At 29.5% G+C, this 13,391-nt stretch overlaps 1 protein-coding gene across 2 annotated transcripts in view; it reads right to left on the minus strand.

The window, feature by feature from the left end:
- Window positions 1-5,259: 5,259 nt before the first annotated feature.
- The window catches only part of LOC142328012 (uncharacterized), a 114,213-nt gene continuing 106,081 nt past the window's right edge, over window positions 5,260-13,391 (minus strand). Inside the window, exons 4-5 of one of the 2 annotated variants that reach the window (XM_075371448.1) lie at window positions 12,460-12,645; window positions 5,260-8,262 (exon numbers count right to left, since the gene is read on the minus strand). In XM_075371448.1, the coding sequence (XP_075227563.1) occupies window positions 7,197-8,262; window positions 12,460-12,645 (1,252 nt within the window). In that variant the 3' untranslated portion in view covers window positions 5,260-7,196. The remainder of the gene's footprint in view (window positions 8,263-12,459; window positions 12,646-13,391) is intronic. The other variant, XM_075371449.1, reaches the window with a different exon arrangement.

Genomic DNA, 13,391 nt, shown 5'->3' on the forward strand with positions numbered 1-13,391 from the left:
TTTTTTTTTTTGATAGAAAAAGATGAGATTACAAGTAGTAATTTTCGTTGTCATATTAATTTTGGAAGATAAAATTAAGAAAAAATAAAGCTATAGTATATGCAGATTTTGGAAAACCATTTTATCAGAACAAAATATTTTAAAATTTTTAAGAAAAATAAGCTGTAAGAATTATAGAGAAAAAGAGTTATCTATAAAATCTACAAGAATTGGGTAACGAAAATAAGAACCGAAATTTAAAATGAGAAAACGCAAACTGTCAGATGTAGAAAGAAAAAGGATGAAGTGTAATTTCTATTGCTTCTTAATATTTTGGTGAATTAATAAAAAAAGAATTTGAGAATAGAATAAATGCCTGCTGTCAAAAAATAAAAATGTGTAATTTACTGATGATATTGATATTTTGATCAAAAAAAGAAATGAGCTTAAATAAAGTAGCGTGTAGAATAAATATTCTGCCGGTAGAAAAATTAAATCCGAAATTAAAAAAAACAATGAAACGAAGATAATGAAATACAACAAAAAAAAGATTTGAGGAAATTAATGTAAGGTATGAAAATACATTATACTAGGTTTTGCAGATTTTTTGTTTTTTAAGTAATAAAAGTAAACAAAATATCAAAAGCAAATTGCAGAACACAGAAGAAGTTGTACACAGAAAAGAAATTTGGTGGTATTAAACATAGATTTAGGTTGAGAAAGAGATTCTTAAAAATATTTGTGGGCGTGTAACATTTTACAGGTGCAAAACTTGAAAAACTATTGAAGGATGAAAAACAGAATTGAGGATCTTTAGATGTGATATTATGATATGCTTAGAAATAAGGTAGCTAGGTGTAGTGTAATGAAGAGGTTATAAGATAAGTTTTTTTTTAGATGTTTGTAAGAGAATCTAATAAAAAGATGGAGAAGATGTTATGAAGCATTCGTTGGTCAATAAATTTGATTGTAGCAGGAATAGACAGTAGGAACATTAAAGAAAAATAAACATTAGAATATATAACATTGTTGAGGCTATAGAATATAGACGATTGTTGAGGCTAAGAAACTGCCAGAAGAGAAAAAACTGAAGTGCATCGACCTACTGAAATGATTGGGGACAAAAAATTTAACTTTCTATCCAGATCCAACTTTAAAATCCGTAGAGCCAGAAGGTGACCGTGCAAGAAGGTAATTTTTCTTTCATTATACCATGCTGTATTTAATTTTGTTCATGAAGTCAGTTTTGCTGATAATTTTTTTACAGCTAAACTATAGTACTAACTGCCAAATAGCGTGTCCTTTACAGTTAAGAAAGACCTGTTGAACAATTCAAAAAGTTTATTCCAAAAAGAAAAGAATTTAAAGACAGCTGCATTTGTTGTTTATAAATTCTCTTATCCCAAATTTTTTTTGTACAGCAAATTGAGAAATAGATTACAGCATTTATACTGAAAACATGCAGTTGCATCAAACATGAATCAAAATATTGCAATCTCTTATTAACATTCTTCAATTTGTTTTTTTTTTTTAATATGTTTTTAGACAATGTTAAAATCAAAAGTTAAATAAATAAATGGATAGAATATAAATGGATAGTGCTAGATACATAAAGAATGTAGTAAACAGCAGTGACTTGGCGTAGTTTAAAGTCTTATTAATGAATTTTGTATTATCCAAAATATTTGACTAAATATGAGCTGAAAAAATTTCAACAACGTGTTATTGAAGATTAAATTATGAAATCCTGTAAATAAGAAAAAAAATCCTGAGCAGATATAACCATATTTTTATTAAGTTTGTGATAATTTCTATTTTTTACTATCTGACCGCTAAAACAACAGCTAATTATTTCTAGAAAAGATTCTGTAAAATTAAAAATGTTAAAAAGGGTAAAATGTCGGTGATTAAAATCATGAACAACAAACAGGTCACTCCCATATACTTAAGAAAAACTAAAATATATATATGTACACACAACTAAAATATATATATGTACACACAAGTACGTATGTTGAAAAAGTCTCTTTAATCCCCTTAGCTTTTTTAATGGTTGAAGATGAAAAATTCTAATTTTTGTAACGCTTTAATGGGGCCTTAATGGCCTTAATGGGGAAGCTACAGGTAAGAAGAGGACTCAAAAATATTAAATGTAAAGATAGGGTGTACAGCAAAACCTTTCTTTTTTTTTTGAAGCCTATTTAGACAAAAAAATAGTTCATACTGGAGCTAAATAAATAAGTCCATTAAACTAGTGGTGGCACACAAATTATTTGCTATCTGAATTAAAATAAATAAATAATATTTTGACTTGTTTTATACACTTACACACTGATAGTTTTAAACAAAGCGAAGTTGAGCCGGATAGAACAGCTTAGCTATTCGTTGGTTTGTTTCAATCATTTTAAAATTATTTTGTTATCAAATTGATAATACTTAAAAAAAAATCAAAGTTAATTAAAAGTTTTGTCTTTTGTGTGCGAGTTAACTAAATTAAACAATTGTGTGTATTTGCACGTGCGTGTGTGTTGATGTTTATTCATTGTATTATATATTAGAAAATAATTTTTCTTAATTGTTTCAGAAAAAGGACAGAGTTTAATTTTTTTTTCTATAGATTTAAGGAGAAAAATAGCAAAGCAGTAATAAATGTCACTAACTCTCCGTATCACTTATTCAGTGTAATTACAATAAAGCGTGATCTAAAAATTGAAACTGTAATTAATTTTATTAAACAGGTCACTAATAAAACATAAAAGATCATCAGTATTTTTTATTTTATTACTTTTAGCTACATTATTCACCAGGTAAAAGCGAATAAACATAAAAATAAATGAATAAATATGGTTTTTTGTTAATTTATTATGTAATAAACGATCTCAGGCTCTTAAAGTTTTTGGGAATTCTGATATAAGGGAATCTAGTATATCATTACTTCTTCTTCACATATTTAAGATTTAGATCTAAACCAAAAATTGACTAAATTTGGTAACAACATACAAAACTATAATAAATTGCACACTAGTTAGCAGATTTGCTGAATATATGCTTTTATCCAATAACTTGAATTTTTTTAATGAGAATGGTTAGTTTTCCATTCTGTAAATGTAAAAATTCTTTAAAAAAAAAAATGTAAAAATTGAGCCACAAAGAGCATTCACTGAGTTTAGTTTTAAACTCAAAATACATCGTAGTTCGTACCAGGAAATTATGCCACAAGTCAAAATAATTATGCTGGCTTTTCTTCGGTAGAAACAATTTTTGCGAAAGTCTTAGTCCGGTTTATTGTAGAAAATCTTTTCTTAAAATTTAATTCTGCAAATGATTACCATTTGAGAAACATTTTTCCATTTAATCGTATTTATCTTATTGTGATTTTTTAATTGATATTTAGTTTTTTTTTGTAATTCTGATAAGAATAATAATTTAATGTGTTGATAATTACAATTTTTTCATAGTTAATAATCAGTCTGACGAGATGTTATTTACACAATGAAAGTTAAGTTTCAGATGTATTAATTCAATTAAATTTTGATCTCAAATTGATCCAATTGTAGTATTAAAAATTATTTTTGTTTTTAATTAAATTATTTATATTATTTTAGCTTTTTCAAAAGTCAACAAAGACAGTTTGAGAAATTAGATGAGTCATCAGTTCAGTCTTTACAATGAGTAAAATCTGTATATGGGTCAGTAAATTTATTATTAAAATAATTACTTACTATTATTTTGACAGCGGTTTTATTAAAATCGCTTTTGATGATTATTTGTTTTATTAAAAATATTTTGACACTTGTCTTGTACAATTTTAATTTTTATTAGGGTTAAATTTTTATTGATGTTTTCATTTTTTGAATTTTTTAATTCAATTCAATTCAATTTAGAAAACACTAATACTGATTAATTTATTACTTTTTTCTACCGCTTTTCTAATCAAAACATTTGGGTTATCGGCTTCCAAAATAAATTAAATATAGCAAATTTTTTTTCATGACAGTGCTTGTCCCAATATAATTTTTGTATGAAAATAGAACCGTATATTGTTATTTATTAGATCTAAAGTGCATAAAAGTTGGAATCACAGTTGTAAAGTTAAAATTTTATAATATTCTTTCATGAATATTCAACTTGTACTGTACAATGATTCTGTTGTGCTAAATTGTGAGTGCTGTTTTCTGTTGAGTACGTATGATAACAAAGTGTCCTTATATAAATCATTAATAAGCAAATATGTGTTTTATTTATTTAATCATTTTTGAAATTGGAATAAAGAAATGTCTGAATATTATGATGTCTCTACTTTGTTATTTGATGTATCTTAACATATTACTAATTTAGTAATTACCAACACCCAGTTTAAAAATTATTATAGAAGAATATACAGATGGAAAAAGCCAGGTGATACTGCAAGGTATCAGATAGATTATATCATGGTTAAGCAAAGATTTAGAAAACAACTCATAGATTGCAAAATTTACCCTGTAGAAGATATTGATAGTGACCATAATTTAGTGTTAATGAAATGTAGATTGGGGTTTAAAAACCTGAATAAAAGGTGTCACATGAATCGGTGGAATTTAGAGAAGCTTGAGAAAGAGGAGGTAAAGAAGATTTTTGAGGACGTCGGAAGAGGTCTGAGTAAAAAAGGTAAGGTAGTAAATATAGAAGAAGAGTGGGAGAATGTTAAAAAGGAAAATCTTAAATCAGCAGAAGCGAACTTAGGTGGAACAAAGAGAACTGGTAGAAAACCTTGGATTTCAGACGATATATTGCAGCTGTTGGATGAACGTAGCAGAAAATATAAGAATGCTAGTGATGAAGAAAGTAAAAGGAACTATACACAATTAAGAGACACTATAAACAGGAAGTGCAAACTAGCAAAAGAAGAGTGGATTAAAGAAAAGTGTTCAGAAGTGGAAAGAGAAATGAAAGTTAAGGAAAATTTTGGGGTACATAAATTAAAATCTAATAATGTGTTAAACAAAGATGGTACACAGATTTATAATATGAAAGGCAAAGTGGATAGGTGGGTGGAATATATTGAAGAGTTATACAGAGGAAATGAATTAGAAAATGGTGTTATAGAGGAAGAAGAGGAAGTCGAAGAGGATGAAAGGGGAGAAACAATACTGACATCTGAATTTAAGAGAGCATTAAAAGATTTGAATGGCAGAAAGGAACCTGGAATAAACGGAATACCTGTAGAATTACTGCGCAGTGCAGGTGAGGAAGCGATTTGATTGATCGATTATACAAACTGGTGTGTAATATTTATGAAAAAGTTCCGTCAGACTTCAAACAGAGTATTGTAGTCACGATACCAAAAAAAGTAGGAGCAGATAATTGTGAAGAATACAGAACAGTTAGCTTAACTAACTATGCATCAAAAATCTTAACTAGAATTCTGTACAGAAGAATTGAGAGGAGAGTTTAAGAAGTTTTAGGAGAAGACCGATTTGGTTTCAGAAAAAGTATAGGGACAAGGGAAGCAATTTTAGGCCTCAGATTAATAGTAGAAGGAAGATTACAGAAAAACAAACCATCATACTTGGCATTTACAGACCTAGTAAAGTTATTCGATAATGTAGACTGGAATAAAAAGTTCAGCATTTTAAAAAAATTAGGGTTTAAATACAGAGAATGATTGCTAACATTTACAGGAACCAGACAGCAACAGTAATAATTGAAGAACATAAGAAAGAAGAATTGAAATAATAAGAAAGGGAGTCTGACAAGGATGTTCCCTATCCCCGTTACTTTGTAATCTTTACATAGAACTAGCAGTTAATGATGTTAAAGAAAAGTTTAGATCCAGAGAAACAGTGCAAGGTGAAAAGATAAAGATGCTATGATTTGCTGATGATATAGTAATTCTAGCTGAGAATACAAAGGATTTAGAAGGAACAATGAATGGCATGGATGAAGTCTTACGCAAGAACTACTGCATGAAAATAAACAAGAACAAAACGAAAGTAATGAAATGAAGATGGACCACTGAATGTGAAAATAGGAAGAGAAAAGATTATGGAGATAGAAGAATTCTATTATTTGGGAAGTAGAATTACTAAAGATGGACAAAGCAGGAGTGATATAAAATGCCAAATAGCCCAGCCGAAATGGGCTTTCAGTCAGAAATATAATTTGTTTACACCAAAAATTAATTTAGATGTCAGGAAAAGATTTTTGAAAGTATATGTTTGGAGCGTTGCTTTATATGTAAGTGAAATTTGGTCGATCGGAGTACCTGAGAAGAAAAGATTAGCGGTGCTATAGGAGAATGTTAAAAATGAAATGGGTGGATAAAATGACAAATGAATTGGTGTTGTGGCAAATCGACAAAGAAAGAAGCATTTGGAAAAATATAGTCAAAAGAAGAGACAGACTTATAGGCTACATATTAAAGCATCCTGGAATAGTCGCTTTAATATTAGAGGGTCAGGTAGAAGGAAAAAATTGTGCAGACAGGCAACATTTGGAATATGTAAAACAAATTGTTAGGAATGTAGGATGTAGGGGGTATAATGAAATGAAACAACTAACACTAGATAGAGAATCTTGGAGAGCTGCATCAGACCAGTCAAATGATTGAAGACAAAAAAAAAGTTACTAATGTGTGACTGAATCTATCCCTGCGTGTCCATGTGTAAAAACAAATGCTGTATAGTGTTCCGGTTTGCCGATACCAGGTAAACAACCTTCCAGTCGATCAGATATAATTGAGGATTTTGTGATGATCGAGTGAATGTTAATTTACAACTGACTTCATCATTTTAAAATGTCAATGCCTGTTTTCTATGATGAAGTTCTTTAATAACCTTCAAGCAGTAAATTATTTTAAAAAACCTTATGGATGTGCACAGAGATTTGTTAAGGGCTAACAGGATGCAATAATCTACATAATATTTGGACATCATAAATTTAATTGTTATCTTTATTTGTGTATCTTATCGGTTACCTTGATTGATACTTTATCAACAACAAACACATCAGCAGAGGCTATTATGGTTCTCACCCTTTTTATTCCTCAAATTTTGTCTATCATAACTCCTACTTAAGAAATCTGATGGATACAGGGGAGACAAAATTAATTTATTTGATAATAATTTTTTATAGGCGATAGGGATTACATTTTTAAATAAATGTTTTGATGATAATTTTGGGTATTTCTTAATTAATGAAAATAATTTATTTCTTAATCCTCCATTTTTTAAATGGTTTTATGCTTGAACAATAGATTTTTGTTTTCTTACAACCGATGGTGGTTCAGTTGTATTGGAATCGCTAATCCCATTCATACTGACTACGGGTTGTTTACGTTTACGGAACGGCCGATCAGATAAGTGACTCGTATTTGTTATTTTGGTTGCAGTCTGTGGTTCTTTAATTTCATTATTTTCAATAGTAACTGACGCTTCTTTTTTATTTTTACTACTATTATCCAATCTATCAGGTTTATTTGTCTCGGATACTAATGAATTATCTTGTTTCGTAATATTTATCGGTAACGGTATAGGTATGGGTATAGGGATCGGTAATAAAATAGGATACGGTATTAATATTGTGGTGGGAGGAAGTAAACTGGGTGCTGTATGGGGAGCAAGAGGGGGAGGTACAATGGACGGGTGTGGAGGAGCTTGATGTCTGTGATTGATAGGTAATAATGGAGGGGGCAGATTATTTGATGGCGATGACTGAGGTATTCGCCTGATTTGTGATCGCTGATGCGGAGGAAATACCCTTGATGCGAGGTCAGTGAATAGATGAGGCGGAGGCAACATGTTTTGCGGTAACAATGGTCGATGAAGAGGATGCTCAGGCGGCAATAAATGAGGTGGAGGAGGAAGTGGTGGGTGGTACGGTGGCAGTGAAGGAGGTAAAACATTATTGTTACTATTATTGTTATTATTATTATTACTATTAGCGCTGCTGCTGTTATTATTTTTCGGTGGTGATATACTTCCTGTACTTCTTGGCGACGATGATGATGACAAGAGTCTCTGTGATATTTTATTGTTTTTACAGGTAGATCTCGCACCGTTGCTCCGTCTTGTTTTTCTTGCCGTAATAGTGCTACTGCTGTTATTGCTGTTGACTAAAATTATCGACGATGATGGAGTGATGGTCGTTGTAGTAACTGTACACACATTAGTGTGCTGCAATGTGGAAGGAGGTGATTGTCGCAGACATTCATCTTTAATGTCAGACGTATTAGGTGATGACTGTGATACGCTCAGATGGTTGGGTGATCCGACTGAATGGTCTGAGGCAGTCGGTGATTCTGACCTAAACAAAGATAATAAAATCAGTGTGATTAATAAAACAAAAAAAACAGTACTGTAATGTAGCTGATAAAAGTAACTTTTTTGTTAATAATGGAATAAGTAGATTCTCATTAGTGCAATCTCTTGGCTCATCATGATGTCTGATTTATACCAATGTAATTGCACAGAATCAGAGTATAACTTACATTATAATATAGTCAAGACATCTTCAGAATTAGGTGTTGATGAAATCTGAAGAATTAATTTACTTTTGTATTGAGTATTTTGTATATCCAAAATTTTGGATTCCTTTTTTTGAATCTCTTAATATGTTTATATAAGTCGATAAGTTATGTATTATACTATTTATTTATTATATCATACTTATTTATATAAGGTAATAAGTTATATAAGTCGGTTTAAAAATTACAAAAAACCAACCAACTGTATTTGTGGGTGTGTGTGTGTGTGTGTGTGTGCACGTGTATTTGTATGTGAATTTATTTTGGCTTATTTCTGAAACTGGTGGTTTATAATCGTGAAGTTTTATATGGTGACATGGGTGTACCAAGTATTGACATCATCAAGAGGTGCATTTTGGTAAAAACCTCGCCATAAATTTTTGAAGACGTATTAATATAGTGTAAAAAACCTTTTAAGTCTCTCCCATTCCTAAAACCAAAATAAATCGATAAAAAATTCAGGAAAAAGTGTGGGGTGATCTCTTTGCGTCTGAGACTGTATCTTGAACGTGATACAACCTTATAAAATATTTATTCATTATTTTCTTATTAAAAAAAAACTTTCCTTATCCTTCGCCTACTCATTAAATAACAAAAATAATCTGAATGTTGAAGATTTTTAATTTATTATTTGATATTCTAAAGTAGAAATATATGTAAAGAGTTATGTAACAGCCAAAGAGGATGCGGGTCCTCTTGTTGAATATATTAGCAGAGGGGATGAATTAAAAAAGATTTTATGACTATTTACTTGTTTAACATTAAGCGATTCCATAATGCGTATTTTTATTATTTGTAATGATAATTTTTCCATAATTAGTGAAATTATAAAAAAATATAAATAAGAAAATAAGCAACATCCAAGGGGTACCAACAATTTTCAATCTTATTGCAGGAGGAGGTTGAGTTAAATAAGTTTTATACAATTCCAGGAAAGTTTAATAACATTGTTGTTGACTTTTAAATGACAAATTATTTGTTGCAATTTTGAAAAATTCATTACAAATAGAATTTTATCATAACTTTTGACAAATAGCATTTTCGATAAATATGGAATACCCGCATTAAACTTAAAAAAATTCAAAATACTGTTAAGTTTTTGTATTCGTAGGAAAAAGACCTACTTTCAGGATATTAATGATCGATTGATAATGGTCAGATGATAAACCATCTACTGACAAGCGAATGAAAAAGTCTCCTAAAACGTTAATAGTTCATTAACTCCTGGAACTTCGTAGGAAGTAGCATTGTGTAAATTGAAGGATGTGAAGTAATGTAAAATGAAAATGATCGCTTTAGTAAACCAGTTCAAATTGTTCACAAAATTTTTTGAAGTTTTCCTGCAGACTGTTGTCGTTTAATAGTAACTGATGACCAAAGGAGTTGATGCTGGTTAAAACTTATAAAACTTGTCTTAAAAAAAGTAAAAGAATCGGGTTTTTATTAAATATTTTATGCCATAATTTAAAACAGATATAGTTGTACTGACAATTATGATAAGATTCTTAACTGCAGAAAAGATGAGTTTCCACCAGAGTAAATCATGAATTGAACCAAAACTAATCCTCCTATATAAGATAAAACTGTTTACTTTTCCCCTTACTCTAACTAAAAAGATTAATAGAAAAGGGATGGTGCATTAATACAAAACGGGCAAGACCCTTGTAGACACCTAATCTTTCATCTTTTACAAATAACATAAATCAAGTATAATTAAGTTAAGTAACAAATATTAAATTGCATTTAGTACGATTACAATGTTAAATTAAGTACGATTAAGTTAAGTAATATTATAATTAGTATAAGGATTACTCCATTAATTATTAATTCTGTAAAAGTGAAAGAAAAGATTCTTTGTGGAAAAGTAAATTATTTGATAGGATAGTTTTAGAGCTAGGGTGACAAAATGGTGATCTTCTTGTATTAAATGATGGACCGTTGCTGCTCTAGAACCGAGATGACAATACATCATATATTCTTGTAAATAACTCAGCATTGTTAGGAGGTGCTGATGATACTTTTTTGACCGTTTTTTGTTGTTTTAGTCTGGCTGTTTGTATGCGGTTGTTGTGACTTTTCAAACCTCCGCATGAAGGAAAAAATAAATATATCGATGTAAAAAACTACGGATCTAATTTTAACTTGTTGAAATTTGATTCTTCATTATATTCTTTAACTATCTTAACGATCAAGTACAAATTAAGAAAAAATAACACCTAACACCGACGCATAAGTGGATTCCACCATTGTAGCAGTATTTTTGACAGTAACCGTGTAAAATTTTTGGATATCTTGTAAGTGTCAATATGTTTCTGTTTGGATGATGAAACTGATCTTACTTTAAACAAGGTAAAAACCATATACAAAACATATAACATCTGTCAGAACATATTAACTTATCGGGTTGGTCTGAAACCAGCTCATTCTAATTCTGTGTCTACACACAGCATCTGATCGAAAACTATGACGATGATAATTCAAACAAATAATTTTTAAATCCTTTATTAAATATGGATACCAGAAACCTAAGCGAATAAGAATCTTAAAATTAATTCGTAAAAAAAAATCTTAATGCCTTTATTCAGACGAAAAAAGCTAGCAATTATATTTTTTTTTCAAACTCAGCCATTTTAAGGTGTATTTGTATCTTTATGATAAAATAATTACTTTTTAACTGATAATTGATTGTATTTAAATCTTTTATTTTTAATTTTTGAAGACAAGATACTCAAAAAAATAAAGCAATAACCAAAATTTTTAACATTAGTACATGAGCTTCACAGATTCCAAAAATATGTTTTCAGTGTTTTGAAAATTTGGAGGCGCTTGCATTCAACTTTGATTAAACTAAAAAAAAATTGAAATTGAAAAAAACATTTTTTGTTCAATTTGTTGGGGGCTTCCATACTGAAGGAAAAGCGTTCAGGTATATCAGTTTTTTAAGAAAATATTTCTTATCGGTGATAATAAATTTAAAAAGAGAACTTTTAAAATCGTTTAAAAAAATATAAAGATACTACAATAATTGTAAAGAAATAAAGTTGTAATTTTCTAGGTAGGGGATGAAAATTATAGAGTAATTATTTTTTCAAGAAATACTAAACAGTAAAGGCTATCAAAACGTTAAGATTTTTACATTATGAAATGCATCGGGTAACTTGAAAAATGGATTTAAATTTAAAATACATTTTAAAAAAGTAAAAAAATATTTTTGTTACCACAGACCAGTGGAGTGTGATAAGCAAAAAAAAAATTATAACAGTTTAAAGCCCTATCGATGTAGAAAATATAGATTCATAAAACTCACATTAACTCCTGCTAAAAAAGGGTGAATATTAAATAAAGGTTTTTGGTCATTTCTGATGTCGATAAAAAACTTCAACTTCTGTAAGAATAACGTTTTGCTAATGTTTCCCTGCAAAGATTTGAAATTTTATCTCAAAATTTATCGAAACATACTTTCACCCCTTTTTCCAATTTTTGCAAAAATTTAATACGTTCTTTCCCCTTGAAGGTAGTACCTGTCTATAAAGTTTGAAGAAAATCGGTAAAAGAGGGGTCCAGACATAAGACCAAATACAGGCCAACATACATAGCACAAAAGTTCATACGATTCAGTTTTTGGTCTCAAGAGCATTGAAATAAAGAATTTTTTTACAAATTATTTAAATCTATTTTCTTTTTAGTAAAAATATTTTTTTAAATGCCTCCTTAAGGCACAACATTTAATAAAGACAAACTTTTTAGATTTTCTTTACCGATCTATATACTTTACCTTAGCGTATTTCGCTATAGTCAGGAAGGTAAAATATACGCTTGTGATTATACCGAAGTAAAGATTTAAAACGAAAAAAATTTGTTTGTTTTTATTGATATTACGGTGGAGCTTTAACGTCATCGAACATCAGAAATATATACCGTGTTTTCTCGGCTACAAAGAAGGAATAAATTCTTTGCGTACTGCAGAAAAAATTCACCTGCAGTCTCTGAGCCACAAATCGGGTGTTATTAACGGAGGTCCACCGTTAGCTGCACCCCCATTCGCTCCGCTGTTAGGTCCAGATGCTGATCCGTTATCTTTATTGAGGTGCGGGTGAAGCTGAAGGTGCGCTTGTGTCTCTTTGCAGAATATGTTCATTTTATACTGGTTCAGGCACTTGTCGCTGTAAAAACAAGTAATAATAAGCACATATTATCAAATGTAGTATTCTAATAATCTCTTGATAATATAAAACTATGGTTTTTAAAATATAAAATCTACCTATTTTATTCTTTTTTTGTATGCATTTTTGATCGATATAAATAGTACGAGGCGTGTATAATTTTTCTATTAAAAACTATCCGTACTTTATCGATAAATGTCTTAATTTTATTTCATCCTCTTCCGAGCTGGTATATTGGAATTTTTAAAAATATTGTACGGATGCTGGAATACAATCATTCTCTATTCTTACAATATACCTAATTGGCTTTTATTTAATTTGCCTAAGATTTCTTTTTCTTGGAATTTAGATAAACATTATCTTACTGTAACCTAGGATATTCTAATGTCTATCCTTATTTGACTGATGTTCACGCTAGTATTTTATTAATACAGTCTTTCACACGCACCAGTCTGTATTACAGCATGTAATATTTTATTTTGATATCATTAATTCCTATGTTGTTAAACAATAAACAAATGGTGATAACAGATATAAATTCCGGGATTAAATTATATTTTTGAATTTGACACATCTGCATTTTGTGATCAATGTATACGACCGATTCTGTAGGGGATTCACAAAAGTCGATTCTGTTATTGACGTTAACAAACATTTAAAAGATTATTAATTTCAGGTACGTGTTTCTACCTGCAGTTTTTAATTTATTATTTATAGAAATAATTTTTTAATTTAGTTTACCGATG

Source organism: Lycorma delicatula, chromosome 7 (assembly GCF_047948215.1).
Source record: "Lycorma delicatula isolate Av1 chromosome 7, ASM4794821v1, whole genome shotgun sequence".
In the NCBI taxonomy this organism is placed as follows: Eukaryota; Metazoa; Arthropoda; class Insecta; order Hemiptera; family Fulgoridae; genus Lycorma; species Lycorma delicatula.